The following is a 22,322-nucleotide window of genomic DNA, read 5'->3' on the forward strand; positions in this document are numbered from 1 at the left end:
CATAGGAGTTTAGAACTGGGTTCTTAGCGGGGGGCTTTTAATTTGAAAGTAGCGACCTTTAGTAGTTTGCTGCTACAACAACAAGTGGACAGAAGACAGCGACAGAGACCGAGGAGACGCTGCATCTCCTGGATTTCAGCAGCTGTTCTGTTCCCCGGCTGTGGGTCGCACAACAGTGCACGTCATTCACACCTCCGCCCATCTGACGCAATTGCCGGCGCATCGACAGCTCAGATTTACATAGCAATGGAGGCGGAATAAGTGTACCTTTCGAGGTGTCAAATTGGCGGACCAGAACAGACCCCCAATCTACCGCCTTCTGTCTAAATCTAAAAACGACGGCTTATTGCCCAGTATAAAACCGGCTAATATTTGGTTGGTAGGATAGCAACTGCGAACCACCTTAGCAGTAATACAACAGAAATAAACCATTTTTAAAAAAGTAAATATGAAGTTTCCACTGCAGGGATTTGACAGGCGTTGTGTTTTTTATGTCCTTCACCCAACTCGCCCCCCTACGCAGTCAACTGACGCACTGACTTTTTGTTACCTTGTCGCGCCGATGTTACCATGATCGTAGCTCGCCTGTTAACTGGGATTACAGACATGTACAATGCCCAACAATAGTTGCACAAGTCAGACCTCGGAAGAGGGGCACATAACAACAGGAGCTGCTTGAAAAAATAACAACAAATGTCAATTGCTTGAATTTGAATGTCTGGAAGTTTCCTTCAAGACTAATAAGAGTTTGTTTTTGTGTCCAGTTCCATTTCAACCCTGCCCAGTCTGTGCTGGTCGTGGACGGAGAGGATGTTGACAGCATCAACACGGCCATGACCAAAGTCTCCTACATCAACTCTCGTCAGTTCCCCACGGCCGGCCTCCGACGGCTGCACATCACCACCACAGTGCAGTAAGTGCAGACGAACACAGATGCATTTTCACTCCTTTCTTTGACTTATTCACACTCACTGTCGCTGCACAGTCGTGATCACATTTTGTTGGATTTCGTGTTCGAGGGAACTTCCCAGTTGTTGCTGTCTACAGCTACCCCGAGAACACTTAGATAACATAAAACAAGTTGGTCATCTTAAACCCAGTTACATCAGCTACAAACAGCCAGAGGAGAGGTGGTTAAAGCGCTGAAGGAAGTCTCTGTCAGATGTGGCGTGTCTGTCTTTGTGTTTTAAGCCACAGAAGTCCCAGTGAGACGGATCATTAGTGTAGAAACTGTTAAATCTGAACAGACCAGCTGGCCGTTAAGGACATTAAGCCTGCTGGTGAATACAGAGACCATCTTGCTCGCATCTCTTTCTCCTTGTTTTTTTTTTTGGTTTATTTTCTTTTTCATTCCTTTTTTACTTGTATCTGTTTCTCTCTGAGTGTCCTTCTCTGTGTCTATGTCTGGGTGTAATTCGATTTTGAATCGACTTTGTCCACTTTGCCCGAAAACAGCAGAACTCTGGGAAACAGGCGATGCCAGTCGGTCTGTTCGTCCAACATTTGTCCGAAGCAAAAAATGATGTCTTGACTGCAAGTCACATTGTTGAGGCACCAGATTACAAACACAACAATATATTTTGAAAATGACTTATTATTAGGAGTTTCTTATTAAGGATTTCTGCCTCCATTAATAGGTTAATGTTCCAGTAACACCTCATATCTGTACCGTATATGCTGGAAACTATGAATCCCAAAACAATGTGTTTAACAACGGAATGAGAACTTAAACAGAACTACAAGTTTGTGTACTTGCTAAAACTGTACATGAATTGCTTAAATGTTGAGTGGCTCAATCAGATTGCCGGCTAAGAATAAACCACAGGTCTCATAACTGACCCGGAGCTCCTCATAGCAATAAACTGCATCACATCAAATATAACGTGCATGATTGCGTCCGTGTGCGGTGTACTGTGTGTCTGAGCTTTGCGTCTCCTCCCTCTTTAAAATATTTTTCCGCGCTCGCTTGTGTGCATTCGGATGCATGTCGAACTGGATCGCTGGTCCATGCGTCTTGCAGGAGATAGTTTATGTATCCGCTCCCGTCTCCACACCCATCCACGGCGACTGTTCATTTGTTTAGCAGCGAGCGCAGGCAGGTCAAATCAGCTCAGACATGCGCTGGTCGATAAATTGAGGCGAGCTCGAGGAGCAGCAATAGAGGCTGTCTGACTCTGAACAACATTTCACTGCTCACCTCGAGATAAAGACAGATGGATCCATCTGCTCACTGTGCAGATACAGGATGTTGAATACTGCAGGCAAAGGTGTTTATATGGAGCCCCATTATGCGTTGTTGATGTTGTTTGAATTGTTCTTGAAGATGTGAAGAGCTTCGCGTCTGTGTTTGAAGTGGATGTAGAAATCCAAACAAGCGAAGGTTAAGCTCGTCTTTTTTGGTGTATTTTGCTTATTTTTATTTTTTTCCTCCCTTATTTATTCCTGAAGTGGACGCTTTGAAGTAATTCTTCATTTTTTTGCCACTTTTTAATGTCTGAATTGAAACAGTATAACTTGTTTTGCTCTCTGTGTTTCCTGATACTAAGCAGACTCCTGTGGAAGGGAGGCCTCAGTTTAAATTGGACTTTTTTTTTTCAACTTTTATATAGTGATTATGTGAAAGAGGTAAAGTTCAGAGATGGTGGGAATTTGTATCGCTGTGGGACTTTATTTAGAGACAGAATATTGAAGGAGCTCAGGAAAATGAAACCATCTTCTTTTTACAATAATGATTCAAAGCAGAAGAAGTAGCATCTTCTTCTCCGGAAGTGTTCATTGTACTAGATGATAACTTTGAAAATGATAAAGTCAAACTCAGAGGATGATTTCTAGTTGCTGCTTTGCAATTTGCAAATGTAACCAGAAAAAGAGGAAAAAAAGAAAATCTTTCATTCTTTTCTTTTTAAGTATTCAACACCGGCTTACTCTGACATTCAGCACACTCCAGGAGAGGCAGTAGGTCATCATCACTTACTGGAAAATAAAATAGTCATGCACCTCATATTGTGCACTATTCTTTGCTGGCAAAAAAAACTAATTTAGTTATTTTGTTTTTGTTACTGCTCTTTCAACTTAAGTAGCCAGATTACTATTTTTCATCTGTAGTCACCTGGTCAAAAGATTCCTAAAGTAAGATGCAAATATTTTTAAAAAAAAAACCCAAAACATGCTAAACACATACACAGCCAGCGTGTGTACAGTTGTGCTGACATGTATATGTTTGAATCAATCATCCACTCTCATCACTCTTGATCATTAACGACTGGTTTGAAGTGGGAACCAACCAGGATGGAGCAACATCTGAAAGAAACTCAAATAACCCTTCGTTGGTTGATTATGAATGTTTGAATCTGATCAAACCACATCTTCCCAGTCCTGAACCAAAATATAACAGATCTGTCTTCCATGCTGTAACTCTGTCACCACGTTTGTCATGATTATTTAATCTTAGAGACCATTCAGTCAAATTTAACACGTTTTCTGCCTTTTCAGACGACAGTATCTTTCCCACGGAGACTATTTCTCACCAACAAGAAACATATTTGTGGCAGCTCCATTGATACGACAACACATATCTGCGGTGAACCCACCGTCACATCTTGTAACCTCCTCCTCCTCCCTTCTTCTTCTTCTTCTTCTATCTGTGTGTGTCTGTGTGTGTGTCAGGTGTTTCGGAGAGGACACGTGTCTCTCCATTCCAGACATCAAGGCGGTGGTGATGGTCCTGCCGCCCAGTGAACCGAGAATCACCATTACAGGATCTAATCGACTCGTCAGGCCTGCCGGTGACCTGCGGGCCCCGCTGGGTGTGGCACCCTTCAAAGAGCTTCACATCACCAGCACCGTGATGAAGGGAGACAGCTTCGGTGGATGTGAGTGTGAGAGGCTGCCTGTGTCGTCGAGATGTTCTCATGTCATACCGGTCTTTTAGTAATGTAACAAAAGATGTATTCTAATTTCTTGTTAAAGTGAAACTCTCGCCAAAATGCAACCTAGGCTTTGTTTTTTGTGAATGTACCCGAGTCAAACCTTCGTGTAAAAGCATAATTTCGACGCACTTTTAAGATTCACTGTATTTTCATTTTGGGGTCAAACTCATTTTCAGTGGGAGTGCTACAGGCACTTTTACAACAGCATCAAAAGTGCTTTTTTTATTGTTACATTGCATTCAGAAATCGATATTTCTCAGTTGATAGGACGGCGGCAAACAGAACAAGCTACTGCTAACGTGAGTTGTTCAAAAACCTTCTTTTTAGTAAACTCTGTGTACACAAAGTGTTCTCAACGCTGGTGTTCATGCGTAGAGACTCTGGTGATACTACGAGCAAAGTTTCATGTTGTGCCGAGTGCCCGTAGCACTCCCACTGAAAATGAGTGTGACCCAAAAACGAAAATACGGTAAATCTTTAAAGTGGCTCTTTCGTCGTAATTATGCTTTTACATGAAGGTTTGACTCATATACATTCACAAAAAAAGCCTAGGTTGCATTTTGGCGAGAGTTTCACTTTAAGGTACACGTAGCTCATTTACTTATTTTTTTGTCATTTGGTGTCCATGGTTACAGCCCGCAGACCAGGTGTGATGGAGGTGATGCATAACCTGGACTACTGCGATGTGCTGGTAATTGGCGATGAGCTGAATCCTGAGAGAGAAAGTCTGGAGATTCATCACAGCGCTCTGTTGGGAAAACACCTGGATGCCACCAACTCCACCTCTGGGATATCAATATATGGTAGGTGCTTAGAATGCACCGCCTTTATCCAACTTAAAGGGACAGTTCACCCCAAAATCCAAAATCCATATTTTTCTTCTTACCTGTGGTGCTTTTTATTCCGTCCCAAAAGTAGATTGTTTATATCTGTGTCTGTGTTTCACTGAAATATTTCTTTTTCTGGGGTTAGAATGAATTTCAGGGGAATAATCAATTATTTATGCAGCTACCAACTGAAAATGTGGGTACTTGACCTTCTGGGAACAAAAGTCACAATCAGTGCTCTTTTTAACAGCTGGGATTTTACCTTTAAATGTAATAGTATTTGAATTATATAATTTAACGTGAGATTAGCTCTGCACCTGTAGAAACATCCTTCAGAGGGATACAGTTCTTTTCCCTTTAAACTTGGAGAACATGTCCTGAACTTTCTTAATTTTATAAGTTGAATCAGTGCTTCTACTTTGGTCAGAGCCTTTTTTTATGGACTGTAGAGACGTCTACTTTGAAATATGATTGAACGTTTAAACGTTGAGAACGGTTTCCTCTTCTGCTGAACTGCAACTTTCGCTAGCCCCTGTCCATGAGTTGATGCGTGTTTCCATCTGCAATGATAAGGAAATAATATCACTCCTTCATGAAGCCGTTCACAGCAGGGTCTGTGGATTAGCTTAAGTAACTGGGTCATGGTTCTTGGGAAGAGACAATGCCGCTGAGTTTTTTTAAAATGTTATTTTTTTGACTCTTTGGGAACCACGAGCCGAGCGACATATCGTTGTTATACTCATGAGAGGTCAGACATCTCTCAGGCCGATATCTCCAAAACTCTGCAACTCACACCTCAACAGTCTAGATGGAGGAAGGAGGAAAAAATATTTGATTTTGTGGGTGAACTGGCCCTTTAATTTCTTATACAATATCTCTCAAAATGTCGTGCCCTTCATACGACAATGAGGCAGACATTCGCTCTCTATAACAGGCCAACAGCTGTAAAGGTCCCTGAAATAGACTCCTGTCATGACTGATCACAGTAACAAACCGACACACTGCTGTACGACAGATTCAGACTGCGGTGTAACATGTGTTCCCTGTGTGTTACAAGGAGTGGACTCCATGGCCCACTATGAGCAGGCGCTGAGACAGGTGCGCTACAGGAACTGGCGACCTGCCACCCTGAGCGAGAGAAGGTTCAGACTCACCTGCTCCGAACTGAACGGACGCTACACAAGCAATGAGTTCAATTTAGAGGTCGGTGTGATGTTTTTTTTTTCAAGCACCATTTTCCTTGTTTATCTCGTCCCCGCTTTCTCTTCATGTGCTTTTATTTTTTTGATATCTTTCTCATTTTTCTTTTTCTGTCTTTGTCATTAATACTATGTTGTCTTCTAATCGTCCACCTATGTTTCCCTGATGTAACGGTGTTTGTCCCGCCTCTGCAGCTCAGCGCTCTTCACCACTCGGCACCAGTGGAACACGTCAATCATATGGTGGCCCAACCTCAGTACATGAGACCCGTCCATCACCCGCTCATGATACACACTCTCAACTCGCACATGTCAGGTAAGCCAGCAGATATATAAATAACAAAAATAATACTGTTCTTTATCATTATTATTATTAAAAGATGGACATAGATAGAAATATTGAACCTCTGTGAGATTTCCTTCCTTCATTTCTGCTCACGTCTGTTTTAAACAACAGTCATTACTGCCTGAATACTTTCATGTATCCTTCATAGTGGTGTGGAGCAAAACGACCACCAGAGGGCACCAGCTCGTTTCCAGTTTTCCGTCACCACTGACAAACTCACATTTAATTCCCATCCGATCCCCTCACAGCTGTTCTGTAATATCTGGCCCTGTTTTTAAGACTTCTTCCTCTTTCCATGTGGTCGTGTCTCACTTTAACTTTTGGCTCTCGGCTTTGCTCTGTTTGTGCGTTTCTGTAAGCTTTCAAGAAACATGCAGAAGTATGGATGAAATGAACACAGAATAAAAGACTCCCTCTGTATTCGTATCTAAGGAGCCTTCAGACTTTCTTTGCTGTTCTCACTGATCAGTACTGGATCCACTGTCACACTGTGAGGGATGATTATAATGGACATTTAGATTTGTGCTCCTTTGATTTGTGTTTACTTTAAGCAGTTTAGACAAGTCAATTAAATCTGAATTACTCATCCTAAAGCATCGTCTAAGAGAGTTACAGCAAAGACATCAAACTTGAATAAGTGCAAAGAATCGTGGTCAAAACAGTAAAATCAGACGAGGGTTGTATAGAGAGGAATTATTACTGAAGTCTAATTTTGTTGATTAATCACATCACATTACGATATGATGCCATACCACACATTCTTTTACTCTCTTCTTCTCCAGGAGCAGCGCCTCCAGCAGCCACAGCCGTTATCGTGGTTTGTATCGCCGCCCTGGTGGTGATTGTGGTGATCGGCGTGTACAGGATCCACGCCACACATCAGGAGGGGTCCAGAGAGGACGAGGACGCCGGCAAAGAACCTGAGGAAGACTGGGACAACTCTGCGCTCACCATCACTGTCAACCCCATGGAGGTTGGATGACATTTGCAATTAAACATTTAGGTTTTTATTGCTTTATAAAGACGATGACGAGAACAGACGATGATTCAAAGTACGAAATATCTCAGCCGTATTTGTTCACGTTTTTGATTTCCAGAACATAAAAGGAGCTCAGGCGCTGGACGAAGAGGTAAAAGAAGAAGGACGTGAGCAGGAGGAAGAGGAAGAGGAGGAGGAGGAGGAACAGGTGGGAGGAATGACGAGCACCGAGTCAGACAACAGCGATGAAGACGAGGAGGAGGAAGAGGAAGACGAGAGAGAGAAGGTGAAAGAGAGGAAGCAGAAGGGAAAACTAGAGTGGGACAGTTCCTCCGTAACATACTGACCACACACACATAAACACACATACCTGCAGACACAAACCGTGTTCGTCTCTCTCTCTCTTTATCAACCACACACACACACACACACACACACACACAGCTCATCCTTCATGCACACAAAAACAAAAATCTCTGATGAAATTATTTACAATCTGTTGCTGGAAAAAAAAACAAAACAAAAAACACTTTGAATCTTCCCACGTTGTCGTCATTTTTAACGAAACGCCTCCCTCTGCTGGACAATGTCAGAACTACAGAATCGGCTCCAGTCCCACAGTGCTGGAATAAAAAAAACAAACATTGTGTACGCATTAATTAAAATTCATGTCACAGCCCGTTAAGAAGGAAAATAAACTATGAATAGCAAACGAGCACAGTCATCTGATTATATTGTGCACGATTATCTGGAGTTTGCCTGATAAAACTGAATCCAAACTCAAGTCGGATGTTAAGTAGTGAAACAAAAGTCTCTCCATGTTGTTCATTTACACAAAGATAATGTCGGCTTCAATCCAATATTTATTTTTGCATCCTCAGATTACGTTTGTGTTGTTTTATTTTTTAAAGAAACAATCTCCAAGATGAATGAGATATTATTCACAGATTTAGCAGAAGTGTATTCACATACATATCCATTATTTAATGTACCCATACACATTTTCTGTGTAGTTCCTTTGGCCTATATAGTGGGTATAACATAGCTGTACTGTCTGTCTGTCACTAAGTGTAATATCCTCTGTTCTCATCTCGTACTCCAACCAGACTGTGGTCTGTCTGTGTGATCAGCGCTGAGTTTCTCTTAATAAATACGTGGCAGTGCTGTGGTTCTGTGGCCTGGACACTAAAGAGAAACAAGATCCTGTTCTGTTGTGTCTCATATCACAAACGTTCCACATGTCGTCCTCATTTATACACACAAAGCAGAATTTCTCAGCCGTTTCATATCTTAAACATTTGGTTTTATGTTTTCAAATGACACTGTGGCCTATTGTAGCCTCTGCTGTTCTGGGGTCAGATCAGTTGTCTTTCTTTGTTCAGCAGATGAAATGATACAGAGATGATCAAGATTCCTGTCTCCATGTTTAATGGGAGCCCTCTATGCAAATTACGGGCCCAGTATAAATGACCAGTGTGTAAGAACAAGTGGGGGGGGCGCTCCATCGATTTAGTTTTGCAGAACTTGAAATCGAAAAATAGGTTAAAATCTCAACGAAGGCAGCAATATCTTGACTTTAGTGCCTAGTATGGATCTATCTCCAAAAACAATACACTTCCCATAATGCAACTCAGCAACATCTCTACCTATACTGCATTCACATCCCATTTAAGTTAGGAAGTCATTGTTCCAACTTTACTGTGTTCATGAGCTTTTAAATCCTAACGTGGAAGCAGCATGGACGCTACGACAGCTGTTTGAACAACCCAATACCATCTTCAAATTACACGTGAGCAAAAAGTTCATGTGCAATATGTTGATTAATAAAAAGGTTTATTACCATCAACTGATCACTTACTTTCATCCGCCATGTTTCTGCATGTATGACGATAAAGCTGGGAAGTCGTGTTCGCAAGAGTTTCAGCTGAAATTTTCCCAGCTGGGAACTGATTTTTCTGATTATTCTGACACCACGTGAAAACACTATGAGACCTGCCCGACAAATACCCAGGATCTGGTTTCACACAGAGGGACTTTAACTGTGGCTTTAAATCAAACCGACAGTCAGACATCAGACTGACGTCTAAATGAATCCTTTGCAGAGACCTGTCTGTTTCTTGACAACTTTAAGTAAGACTAATTTGCTTTGAATTCTGGGTCAGTTTAAGACTTAGAAGTAAAAATCGTGGCTGTCAGAGCACCTGTGTCAAACCTCTCTGCAGTAAAATGATTCTTTCGACAGTTATAGTCACATTGTCCTGAGAAAATTCAGCAAAAAGTGGAAAAACACAAAAATCCTGCTGTAGCATAAAATCTCCTCACGGTGTAGATGTGACACACAGCTGTGGCTAACGATGTCCTGCGCGCTGTATGTTTCCAAAAGGTTGCTGCACTCTCCAAAAACATTTGCCTGTCACACTCGCGTTACAACGTTTTCGGCCAAGTGCTAGTTATCAACCACAATCTCTTCTGTTGTGACTCGCTGCCTGTGACACAGATTGTTGCTGATTGTCAGAGTAACGTGACTCTTAGTTGGAAACCAAGTCGGACTTGATTCTTGTAAAACCGTCCGAGGTTCAGATCAGCCGAATGCTGCAGACTGACACCGTGTCCTTTTGAACTCCACGCCTCCAGTTCGTGTTCAACATTTGTCTCACGTCTAAGCAGATCTAACCCTGATCACATCCCGAGGCTTGTTTTTCAGACGCGTTCAGCTCCTCTTGAGCCGCAGACGCCATTAAACGAAATAGTAGAAGTAGTAAAATTGGTGGAGTGCCCCTTTAAATACCTACAAAGCTGAATGCCCGGAGAAAGGAATCAGAGAGCGACTGTTTGATTCACTGGTGCAGTCACGTCGGCACCGCTTCACCAGATCCACGAGCAGAAGTGGAAACGTTATTGATATTTATTCCATCTTGTGTCGTCGTTTTTGCTGATTAACTCAGACACAACGTAGTTCCATGAGTGTGTCGACATGCAGATGATCTAAAAGTAACTCCGTGTCTCTTTGACATCCTCAGAGGACTCACCTGTTCACACAGTGTCAGTGACTATTAGTCCCTCTGAGCTCTTTACCTGAGCCGTCCCGCCCTCCTCCGTCCCTCTGTTGGCCTTTAAGCACCTGTGATTGTGATGTCATCATTGTGAAACAACTGCCTTGTTTCCCTCGTTCTCCCCCCTTTTTGTCATATTGTGCTTCTGAAAGTTTAAAGACAAAAAAAAAGATGATTCTTTTACATATAAAAAAAAAAAAACAAACCCTGTAAAAATGTTCAAGACAGTTATTTTATATATATCCGTTTCTTTTTTGTTTTTGTAAACAAAATGGTTGGGATTTCTCTCTCTTTAGTGGTCATCCCACTGCTTTCTGTATATTGACCAATAAAGACTTGTTTTAGACTCTATTCTCCGTCTTGGTTTTTCTTTGTTGTGCCGCACGTCTGACGTGTGTGTGTGTGCGTGTGTGTGTTTGTAAACCGAGAGACTTGCATAATTAATGAGCTTGTCACTGTAGACGTTGGAAAGCCGCCCGGATGCGTCACATGTCGGATGAAGCTGACTCTTGTGTTTTTGTTTGTTGACGTTCTGTAAGCTCCAACAGACAGCGGGGGGCATGATTAACATCACGCTGCGTTCATAGTGTTTGTATTCCTGAGCCACAGCACCTGTTTAAAGACAGATAAAGGAAAAGCTCTGAGCAAAAGGCCTCTGAAGAACAACGTTGTGATATCTGAGGTCAGGAAAAGCTGCGCTGTAAACAATTCATAACCTTTATCAGAGCTCCAAAAACAATCAGCAACACAATAAGTGTGTATATACCAAATATTAATCTGAGGAAGTAAATAGATGATTATAGGTGCAAGAAAAAAAAAAGGTCTTTGCGGCTTTTTTTGTGTGAAGTTCTGGAGAGGAGAGGCCACCGAAGATCCTCTGTGTAGAACTGTGAAATCTGAAAAGTCAGACTCACAACTTTAGTTACACAGCAAGAAAATAATTTGTTCAAATCGAGTGTTAAACAAAACAGTGTGTGATGTTATGGAGGGTTATGTGCCGGATTATTTACCTGTTAACTCCAGGAAGTGACCTCTCTTCAGTCTTTCTTTTGACGCTTCAATTTTTCATAGATTAAAGAAATTTATAATTGTACTGTAACTAATTTATAACTTATAAAGGAGCTAGAAAGTATTTTTTTTTTTACCTTTGGATGGAGCCTGGCCAGCTGCATCTGCTGTTTCCAGCCTTTGTGCTAAGCTAAGCTAAGCTAACTGTAGCTTCACATTTGATATCAATCAACAAAATGTTGTATTGGTAAATGATTGTTGGTAGGAAGAAAAAAAAAATCACATCTGTTAAAACATTTACATCAAATTGTAACAAAACCAAGACGACTGGGAACATTTGAGTTATAATATATGTTAGTTCCCAGAAGATATACAGTAGTTTCACTGAATAATACAAAATAAACTGCGAAGAAGACAAAGACGAAAGAGCAGATGAAGATGAAGACGACCCACAGTGAAGACCAGCTGAAAAACATGTTAATTAAACGTGCTGCAATATCGGCTCAGAAAACCTCACATCTGGTGATGAATGATGTAACATTTTGTAACCGGGTGGTGAACGAGAGCGTGAAGACAAGAATTGATGACCTGCTGAGAGTGTCTGAATCATTCAGCAGGCTGTGAGGTCGACACACAAAGACTTAATATGAATATAATGTTGTTTTTGGGGGGGAAGGATGAAGGATTCAGAGAGAGTAGTGAGGCTTATTTTTATTTGTTTGTTTGTTTAGAATAAATAAATGCGTCAACAGAAAACTAATGAAATGGAAATATGTTTTTCATTTATTTCTTATTTCAGCCTGGATGAGATCTTATTTAATTACTCGGTGTGTTTACTGCAGAGTTTCACTGACCCCTGCTGGTGGGAGGATGAATTAATACAGGATGGGGAATAAATTTAATTAGATCAGACAAAAACTGATTTTAAAAAAAAATGTGAAATATTAAATTGATGATGCGTGAAAACAAAGGCTGCAAGAAACAATATCTAGTTGTTGGAGTTGACACTTTTCTGACCAGTATTGTAAAAGATTAAGAATATTTAAAAGACGTCTGAAGTCCCTCCTTCGGTATAAACTTCAGTCTATTGATTTGAAATCAATCCCCACAGAGCTTTTAATTGAGCGGCCTCTGTTTGAATTAAACGTCCGGAGCTGGAGCAGATGAAGTGTTGCGGCTCCGGCTGGGCTCGCTGCCCACAGCAGTGCTGACTGTTCATTTCTCCACTCAGCTGATCCCTGAGGGCCAAGAAATACGATCAGCCTGATAATTAGCAGCATTAATGCGCCCTCTTAACTGATGAGCGCCGCATGTTCAATATCACTCTAATGGACTCGAGCTCCAGGAAAATAGACTGTTGAGTTTGTTCAGTCTTAGGTGTTTTTCTGTGGTTCGAGTAAAACAAGTAATTCTTTGCCAAATTAATCTTGACAGGATCTATTTATTCTTGTTTTCTTCTCTTTCTTTCTTTTCACTTCATTTCAGTTTAGCAACAGTGTCTTATTGATTTACATCAGTAAAAACCAGTTTCAGTTCATCTAATTTACGATCTAAATATGAATCATTCAACACGTTTATTTCTGAAAAAGTTTTCCGTGTGTTTACTGAACTTTGATCTCGTATGAGTCACTCCGGATGAGGTCTGTTAGTGCCAGTAAACATCACCTAGTGTTAAAAACAAATACGTCGACACCTGAATTAAAGGTCGTCTCCAGGATGCTGATCGTGCTGCATATCTGGAGGTCGTTAGTTACTTTAGCAAAATGTAAAGTTGTCTGTCCAGGTGAGACGGAGCAGCCGGAGGACACAGGAGGGAGAACTAGAGTTTCACCAGATTCAGTGTTGTAAAGTTGTGTTTTTGTTCAGTAATCTGTGAGCTCTGGTCTTTTTTTTTTTTATACAAAGCAGCATCATAAAAATGAAACAAACGCTTATTGGATGGAATATTAGTAATAAGCTCCTGCAGGATGGAGTCAACATGTTTTAATTGGTTTCCAGAAAATTACAACCCCTAAAAAATATCATTAGGGACATCTAATAACCTTTTTTTTCCATTGTTGGCCTGCAACTGGTGATAAAATTACTAAAATATAAATTCTAACGTCATGGGAACTTTTAACCATTTATGATGAAAGGGGAAAAATCTTCTTCAAACGTGAGGATTTCACAGCTTTTCTCTGTTTTTATGTGATTGCAGATCAAATCTTTGGACTGGGTAACCCTTACTCTGACCCTTTTTCTCATTAAACTTATTTGATTATGATTTTTACCTTTTAGGCATTTGCTCTACCAGCTTTGGGCGACACTCTCCCCCTTTCTGGAGAGCCACCAAATATCCCTGACTGCACCCTGACAAAGGGAGCAAACCGGCAACATTAGGTCGCCTCCCATGTATCTGTCCACCGGTCCTTGGCACCGGGTGTGCCATGGGCAGCTATCCTGGCTGAAAAGTGAAATAAATCCACATATGGGTGAAATAATAGTCACCCTAAGAACAATGTGTGTGTGTTGGCTTGTGCTACAAGGACGGAGATGGTTCTCTAAGGTTATTTATGGAGAACATGATGCTAAAAACTGTGCAGCACAATTACACAGTAGACCATAAACAGTGGCATGAACCCTGCTATCAGGGCCCCTGAGGGACTTTGTTTCCTTGTCATCCCTGTGTAGTTCCCACATGTTTTCTCTGCGCTCACACGCCTCCTCCTGGAGCTGTGTTTTGTCACTTTGTTGATTAATTGTAGGAGTTCAGACTCGAACATGTGAGTGGGCACATGTGTGCAGTTAAAAATGAACAAACCGAGCATCGTGTGCATCGATAACTTCCTACAACAACATGACTGTTTGTTCCCGTCGCCCTGAAGGTTTTTTGGATGTATTCATTCAGGCTTTTGTGTTATTAGTGTTCAGGCTCTGCTTCCACCTCTTACCGAGTTATTTCTCTGCACTAACAGGCCCCGTGCAGTCCCAGATGGTCCCAACAGTTCCATCTGACAAGTGCTTTGACTCACTCAACCACCTTTTGTAAGTCGTGTTTGTTTCTCTCAGCACTGGCGACAGGAAGGGAAAATACTTGATGAGCTGTTTGTCTGTAATTTCTCTGAATCATCGTTAATCAGAAAAAAAACCCTTTGAAAAACATCCTTGTTGTTCTCTTCGTCCCCCCACGCTGACGGCACACCGCCGTCCTCAGGAGAGAGAAGTGCTGCAGACCCCTTTTCACACCTCGGCTTCCTGTAAAAGTCCCAGATTAGAAGTTAATAGCAGCTTTGTCGCCTGTTTCCTGCTTTGGTGAACATCAGGGTTTAATGTTTGCAGCAGTGTGTATGTCTGTGTGTGTGTGTGTGTGCAGCATGTGGACAGGTTCAGTACAGGTGTTTCCTTCAAAGGTCGTGTCAGAGATGATAACTGAGAAAAAGATGCTTCAGATAATTTATAACTATAAGATTCCCGGTAAAGTTTCTCTCTGGACAATAACGTAAATCTGTTAAACACCCTGCCCGCCGTTACATGTGTATATTTGGCACAAGTCACTGCAAAATGAAATGTTATATCAGCAGCTCGAGCCTTAAAAATGCATGTTTATTATGATTATTGTATTAATGAATACAGGAGAGATGCAGCTTGGATGCTGTAAAGATCAGTGACAAGAAGTGAATGACAGCCAAGTGTTGTTGACGGTGGGCCGATATAGTTTTACATTTTTTAGAATATATATGAGTGTTTTATTTCTTTCTGTGATGGTTTCAGGGCTGTCAGTGTCACTGAGTTCATCACTTTTAGGATGTGAACACTCAAAAGAAACTGTGACCTCATCGAGTTGTTGTTTTTATACGAGAGGAGAGTCAAAGTGTTAATACGTCCGTCTGTGAGACCTGAAACTCTGCTGCTGATCACCACAGACAGTATTCACGTCTGTGTTTGACTGGAGAATATAGATCTGACTGCTGATGATCTCTGTGTGTGTGTGTGTGTGTGTGTGTGTGTGTGTGTGTGTGTGTGTGTGTGTGTGTGTGTGTGTGTGTGTGTCTTTAGTGGACTCTCTGCTCCTGTTAAGTTGTGATTGTTGGATCCGTCCCCCTGCGCGCCGTGGAGGCATCATTACACCGTCCGTCTGCTATTGATCTCAGACATCAAGTCCTCCGTGTATTCAGATACGGCGAGCTGGACCCTGATGAGACTGATCCCACATCACAGGGAGGAAATATAAACCTGTAACCACATCAGGCTCCACTAACGTCTGCTGCTGCTGCTGCTGCTGCTGCTGCTGCTGCTGCTGCTGCTTTACACGTCGATATCTCCCTGGCTGAGCTGTGTTTCCAGCTGCAGGAGCTGATGAGCGGGAGCATTAGCTGTTTACTTTCTGGAGTGGAAACTGCACACATGACAATTGGAAAAACTTACAGCCAAAGACTTTTTACAGCCCAATTTTCTCTCCGCCAAGGCCTCCCTCGACAGATTTAAACGCTCCCCAAGACAGAATCAAAGACGCCAAAAACGTGTCAGCAAGAGTTCGACCGTCAGCCTCGTCTGCGTCTCACGGCAGCGCCAACTGTTGTTTTGTTTTCTCCGACTCAGATGCATTTTGGATGACTCCAGCATGTATATTTTAGCGAGCACTCCTGTAAATCAAGACAAGGGTGAGAGGGAAGAAACAGAAGGAGCGTTTGACAGACGTGTTTTCAAATTCACTTGGCTTTTATTCACATTTCATATCTGTTGACATCTCCACCGTCTGTCCGCACATTCTGCTACGTCTCTGAACGGCCCTTCTTCTGCCCCACCCCAACTGAAGATACAGGAGGTGACCATCACAAAATAATAATAATAACAATAATAATAATAATATTAATAAAAGCAGCATTGAAGAAAACAACTTTTCATGTCTCTCGTCCTTTCTGTCGCCAGCATCTTTGCATTTAATTTACCTGAATGTAACCATCAATGACCAGTTTAAAAAAACATAGAACTAGCTTGTGATAAATAATCATCATCATCATCATCATCATCATCATCATCATCATCATCGTCATCCTACCATCATCACAATCAGGCTCCACACTCACAGTAATATTAATAATAATAATAATAATAATAATAATAATAATAATAATAATGAAGGATACAAACTCAGAAGTAAAAAAAAAAAAAGTGACTCAAGCTTTTTTAGGAAAGGAAACATGATTGGTCTTCTACAGTGTGTGTGTGTGTGTGTGTGTGTGTGGGTCATTCTGAGGCAGAAACACGTTACTGTCCTGTCAGTAATGTTCCTCCACCCGCTCTAACCTCTTTTTTTTTTTTTAAGATCCAGCGAGACTAGATCTGGTCCTGTTTGTTTGTTTGTTTGTTTGTTTGTTTGTTTGTCTGTGGTCATTAAGACAGTTGTGCGGAGAGCAGACAGATACTGTCTGGTACCAGTGAGCTACAGCAGGGTGCTACAACAGCAGGTGAGGCTCCTCTTACAGCCCAACAGCACGTCAGCACTAGTGACGCCGCGACGGGCCGCGACCTCCAGCTCTGACCGACGCGGTCGCGCACTCCAACGGCTTCATGTCGAGAACTCTGAACTCTGGTTGAGTGTCCCGTACGGTCTTAAACTTAAAGGAAAAGTCCACCCAAAAATGTCTCATCTCCATGAGGGTGAAGTTTTACATCGCACAAAACATTTCTGGAGCTTCACAGTAAAACAGCGCTGACGCAGAGTTTGACTGCGTGTTGAAGGCGTCGGTAACATTTCAAATCATTCTTGGATCTCTGGACGACCTGCATTTTTTTTAAACAAGTCCTCATCTTCTTCAGTTTTTTTTCCCCAAGAAAGCTGCAACACCGTTTTCCCCTGAAGCTCCAGAAATGTTTTGCCGACCACGAAACTTCACCTGACTTTGCGTCGACACGAGGGTGAGTGGATGATGACTTAATTTTCTTTTATTTTGGGTGAACTAATCCTTTAACGCTCCTTTACAAGCGAGCAGTTTCCTCTGGTTTTGAATCTTGAACAAAGCCCCTTTCAGACACGCGGTTATGTAAAAAATCACGTCGGTAAGCCTGAAAAATTGGACCTAGTAACATTTGCACAACTCTTCCCACACAGCACGAGTCTTTCTTCAGTATCCTCACAGTAACAGTGAGATGAAATGCTCGTCTTGTTCCCTTATTAAAGAACCTGAAAACATTTTTCTTAATCAGCTTTCCGTGATCAATGACGTCCTTAAAAACAAGATCAGATTTCACACGACTGGTGAGCTGTTTCAGTAAAAATCAATCACATCTAATGAAACCACAGTGGAAAAGTCCCGAGGAAGCAGATCAGCCGAGTGTTTAGATCGGTGCTTATTAAGTTCTGTAGATTTAACGAGCAATTAGGTGACTTTGTAGGAGCATAAAGAGCGCTGTAACAAATTTACTACTTAATTATTGTTTCATGCGCACAAAGGAAATATAATCTGTTTAATAGTCGTTTTCGGTTGTTGAGGAGATTGTTCTCACGTCAGATCAGATGATTTTTTTTTTTTTAAGGAGAGGAAGAGAAAGAGGTAGGAAAAAGCCTGAAACCTCTTTTTTTCTTGAAGTAATAAATAAACTGCATATTAAAAAAAAAAAGCTTCAAGACAAGACAAGAGAGCCAAAATAACACTTTCTTATTCTCTTAAATAAAATAAATGATAAAAATGAAGGAGTGGGAACTTCCCTGCTGACAATCGTCATAAATTAAGACTTCAGATTAATCACTCATCCATTTGTTTTTCCCTCTCTGTCCTTCATCTCCTACTTTCCTCTCATGCACCAGCTGAAGAATCACTGTGAACGTCGCCTCAACGAATCCATCAGTTTTTGTCTGATGGACGTGACGTGTTTGTCTGAAAGGGCTCGTCACCTGTCGTCACCTGTCGTCACGTGTCGTCACGTGTCATCACGAAGCCGGGAGAAAAAAAAAAAAAAAAGCTGGACACGCTTCATTTCTTTTGCCTGCACGACCTGCAGCCATGTTTCGATTCTACTCTGTGTGCGAGGTTGAGCTTTCGGTCGGGCCCCGAGTCAATCAGATAATCAAGACAAAAAAGAAAAACAACATTAGTGCTAAAATCCTCTTGGACATCTGGGCTCTGCAGCCTGCCACCTGCGCTGGAGGAGACCATGAATACACACTCTGGCATCCAACAGCAATGATATGGTCGCTGACTGTGCGTCAGAAAGGCCTCCAGGGAAAAAAAGGATTAGTGTGCTTTTTCTCGGCGCAGCGTTTGATTCTCGTCACTGGGCGGCGCTGTTCGTCCGAACAGGGTCACCTCCGAACCTGCGGCCCGAGCCATCGGAGGCTGGGTTTTCATTCTGGATGAGTGACACACTGATGGGTTACCATCATTAATAATTTAAGTCAAAAAAACAAAAAACAAAAAAAAAAACAAATGGAAGAAAAAAAAGAAAGAAAAAAAAGCAGCTGGAAAATCCAAAAGAAGCTGGTGCTGTGCTGTCCTCTGTTTGAAAGCCGGGACTTCCACCATCTTTCATCTCCATCCTTTTTTTTTTTTAATTATTTTTTATAAATCCATCAGTGTGGACATTCTTCCATCCAGCAGCTCCTTTCTTTAATTCATCTCTTCCATCTTTAGACGCTCCGGTGGTCTAGTTTGTGTCCGTGTTCTCCCAGTCGGCTCTGCTGGTGTCAGTCACTGGTACTGGAGGTAATTTTTCAGGGACTGGGGCAGAGGGAGGCTCTCGATCTCCTGCAGCCGGTCCCGGCCCAGCGCCAGGCGGGCCGCACGCCGACACAGGTCCATCAGAGGGAGAGGCTCGGCTGGGGAGAGGGACGGAGAGAAGACAGGTGACGTTAGGATACGACGACGGTAGATCGGTTCTGTTTGTGTTTATTGTTGCACCTCAGCCTCTAAATCATGCATCCTAATATCTGTTATGCATGAATGAGAAACAGAAGCAGAGGGGCAGAGAGTGACGGAGCACACCTTTAAATATTTAAACCTCTCCCTCACACACTCCACACCTGTTCCTATTGTCACGTTGGACCATTTCAACACCTTCTATCGAACAAATATTCTGCATCTGGAAAAGGAGAATAAACATCTATGTTTGCGTGACGTCTTCACACGTTTCCCCCTGTGAGCTGTGAGCTCCTGGTCAGCCTTTTTCTTTTCCTCTGACCTTCACCTTCACAGCAGGGTTAAGGAGGTAACAGATCCGGGAGGCTGCGGTCGGAGCTGCAGGACGCTCCGACCGCAGAGGAGAGGAGACGGAAACCTTTTCTCAAGTGTGTTGTTGTCGTCGTCGCTGTCTCATGATCACATCTGGTCAGAAAACTAGAGAATTCACTGAGCAGTCTCCACAAAATGTCTGTCTGGAGCCTGACGAGCAGAGATAATGTGAGCTCTCAGTTGCTGGTTCTGTTCTGGATCTGGTTCCAGGTTTAAGGTCTCTTACCAACACTTTGTGTCAAGGTCGTCGAGGAGGAAAACAATAATCACAACGTAACACCACTGTGCGCTTGTAATTAGTTGAACAAAAAAACAACTGATTAGCGAGTCTTCTGGAGAGCGAGAGGTCCCAAACCCTGACAGAAAGGTCTGCTCGGTGTTTCTGACCCACTCGTCCCGAGCGCCGCTGACTTTCAGCTCAACATAACATCCTGAAAATGCTGCGATATTTTACAAACACATAATAAAATCTATGATCCCTTAATATCAGCTGCAGCTTGATGGTTCTGGAGCTTTCAAACAGCTTCTATGATATTAAATTATAGAAAAAAGAAAAAACATACCGCAGCTGTTATTTATCATATTTAATTAACATTTTATATCTTGGGCTGCTCGTCTCACGTTCAGGTGAGGCAGCGTTAATTAAGCTGCAACTCACAGTCGAAGCTTCTGCCTCAAGAACAGACGACAGATCAGTTACAAACACTGAAAGCTAAATTAGATTCAATTGGACGAACAACCTTCGTGCAGCAGGTGGTGACGGCAGGTATGTGATGAGACGCTGCGGTTCAGAAAATATTTGACGCATCTTAGAAACAAAGTGTCACAGTTCACGTCCAGCCCTCGCCCTCATCAGACCTCCACAGTTTGTGAATGAATTCTGAATACTGAAGGTGTAGGCCGTGCAGGTGAGGGGTCAGCAGTAATCCTCCTTCCTGCCTCTCTGACTACTAGTCAAACGTCTTCAGTTACCAAACGTACGCTTTTTTTTTTAACCTCTAAAATATTCACAACTGTCTCAAATACTCCGACATCAGCTGTATCTTTTTTCAACCTCTTCTTCGAAATGCCCACGCACTTAAATCTGAAGGACATGTGATGGCGCTCCTCGTATTATTCCTGTTATCTCTGATGTTTCATCCCTCAGATAATAAGTCTCGCCTGTCGAGAAGCAGGAGAGGACAGGAAGCGGAGAAACACCCCTGAGGATTAGCTGATGAGACTTAAGTGATCGTCGAAAGTTGGACAAACAATAAATGAACACAAACTTCCTCATTTAACTCCAATCATCTGCTCTTTTGTCCTTCTCCCTCCACTGAGAGTTAGGAACGTGGCCTCGTGCTGTTCGCTTCCTCCACACGGCGTTTTATAGTCTCATCAGTTTCAATTAATAGTAATGACCACGTCTGATTGGCTTAATTACACAGCAGAGCAGCGCGGGAGAGAGGAGAGGAACTGCCGCTCGAACACTTCCACCTGAGGAAACACCACGGCTCGCTGCTCTGCGCTGCGCCTGCAGAAGAACCTGGTGATCCCCAACGACTCAACAGCACCTGATCATCGGTGCACCGACTGGAAGGGAAACGCAGGGAGCCGTGGCAGAGCGACATCGAAGGGAGTCATTCAGATGGAAAAGGAGGTGGAGTGAGGAACGATAGAAAGTAAAGAGGAGGGAGAAGACAGAATCGAGGCCGAACAGGAGCAGAGATCTCTGATTACTCGATGCCTGAATGTGTAAAACGAGCTCCTGTAGGTGGATATAAAACCGTTTGGAATAATGTCTTTATCTGGTGCGAGGCTTTAATTAAACGCACGGATCTTATTCTGGAGGTGTGAAGTGCTTCCTGAGTGACATTAGAGCAGATCAGTGTGCCGCTGCCTGCTGTTCTTGTTTAATAAAAAATACAAACTCTGCCATCACCCGTTGTAATTCTGGACGTCCTCCACCCACCTGCTTCTGCACCTGCACCGCTGTGTGTGTGTGTGCGTGTGTGTGTGTGTGTGTGTGTGTGTGTTCAAGGTTGAACCAACAGGATCAAGGACGACCCACACGCCTCTACACACACACATATGCTACACAGGACTCTCACATCCACTTCAGCTCTACATGTGTGTGTCCTTTGCGATGTGACTGTCACATTAATGCTCCTCCACGCTCGCAGACATCACAGTTCTTCACCTGCGAGCAGTCACGCCGACACGGCGGCGCTGTTGATTTTCCGTCCTGACCTCTGTTTGACTCTCAATTACGCTGCCGTCATGAGAGCTGCTCTCAGCGGGACGCACAGAAGATGAACGCCACTGTACGGCGGCTGAGTGGCATCAACATCAGACGCAGACAGACAGGTGATCCACACGTCTACTGAAAGGCTGCGACTAATTATTATTTTCATTATACAATATTCTTCTTCTTCCTTTTGACAACTCATTCATTTAGTCCATTCAAGTTCTGAATAAAAAAAAGCCCCGTGACAGTTTGTCAGAGTTCAGAGTGACGTCGTCTTCACTTCACGTCTCAAAACTCAAAGATATTTAACTGACAGCGACAAGAAACTGAGAACATTAAGAAAAATCCTCCAATCTGAGAAGAACAGAAGATGATCACTGGTCTTGACATGAACACACCAAAGAGAAAAAAAAGACAAATATACTAGTACAAACCAAATATCATTATAATTGAAGTTTGGCTCGATTCAGACTGATTAAGATCGCAGAAGTCCGAGCTGAGGAGCGAAGCTGCTCTGCAGTCTGTCGGTACGGAGCGCTCACCATCG

General features: G+C 42.6%; 2 protein-coding genes and 1 long non-coding RNA gene across 3 annotated transcripts in view; 2 read left to right on the forward strand and 1 right to left on the reverse strand.

Annotated features, from left to right (window-relative positions):
- Nucleotides 1–10,684, forward strand: part of clstn2 (calsyntenin 2) — a 149,545-nt gene extending 138,861 nt beyond the window's left edge. Inside the window, exons 12-18 of the mRNA XM_037083713.1 lie at nt 765–913; nt 3,667–3,872; nt 4,565–4,732; nt 5,814–5,959; nt 6,151–6,271; nt 7,084–7,274; nt 7,399–10,684. Of these exons, the coding sequence (XP_036939608.1) occupies nt 765–913; nt 3,667–3,872; nt 4,565–4,732; nt 5,814–5,959; nt 6,151–6,271; nt 7,084–7,274; nt 7,399–7,626 (1,209 nt within the window). The 3' untranslated portion in view covers nt 7,627–10,684. The remainder of the gene's footprint in view (nt 1–764; nt 914–3,666; nt 3,873–4,564; nt 4,733–5,813; nt 5,960–6,150; nt 6,272–7,083; nt 7,275–7,398) is intronic.
- A 3,116-nt stretch (nt 10,685–13,800) lies between these two features.
- Nucleotides 13,801–18,388, forward strand: LOC119011004. Its single transcript, XR_005072106.1, has 2 exons — nt 13,801–14,365; nt 15,377–18,388. It is a non-coding gene; the product is annotated as an uncharacterized LOC119011004 (long non-coding RNA).
- The window catches only part of LOC119011000 (SPRY domain-containing SOCS box protein 4-like), an 81,739-nt gene continuing 75,437 nt past the window's right edge, over nt 16,021–22,322 (reverse strand). Inside the window, exon 4 of the mRNA XM_037083716.1 lies at nt 16,021–19,136. Coding sequence (XP_036939611.1) covers nt 19,009–19,136 — 128 coding nt within the window. The 3' untranslated portion in view covers nt 16,021–19,008. The remainder of the gene's footprint in view (nt 19,137–22,322) is intronic.

Source organism: Acanthopagrus latus, chromosome 21, assembly GCF_904848185.1.
Source record: "Acanthopagrus latus isolate v.2019 chromosome 21, fAcaLat1.1, whole genome shotgun sequence".
NCBI classification, from domain to species: domain Eukaryota; kingdom Metazoa; phylum Chordata; class Actinopteri; order Spariformes; family Sparidae; genus Acanthopagrus; species Acanthopagrus latus.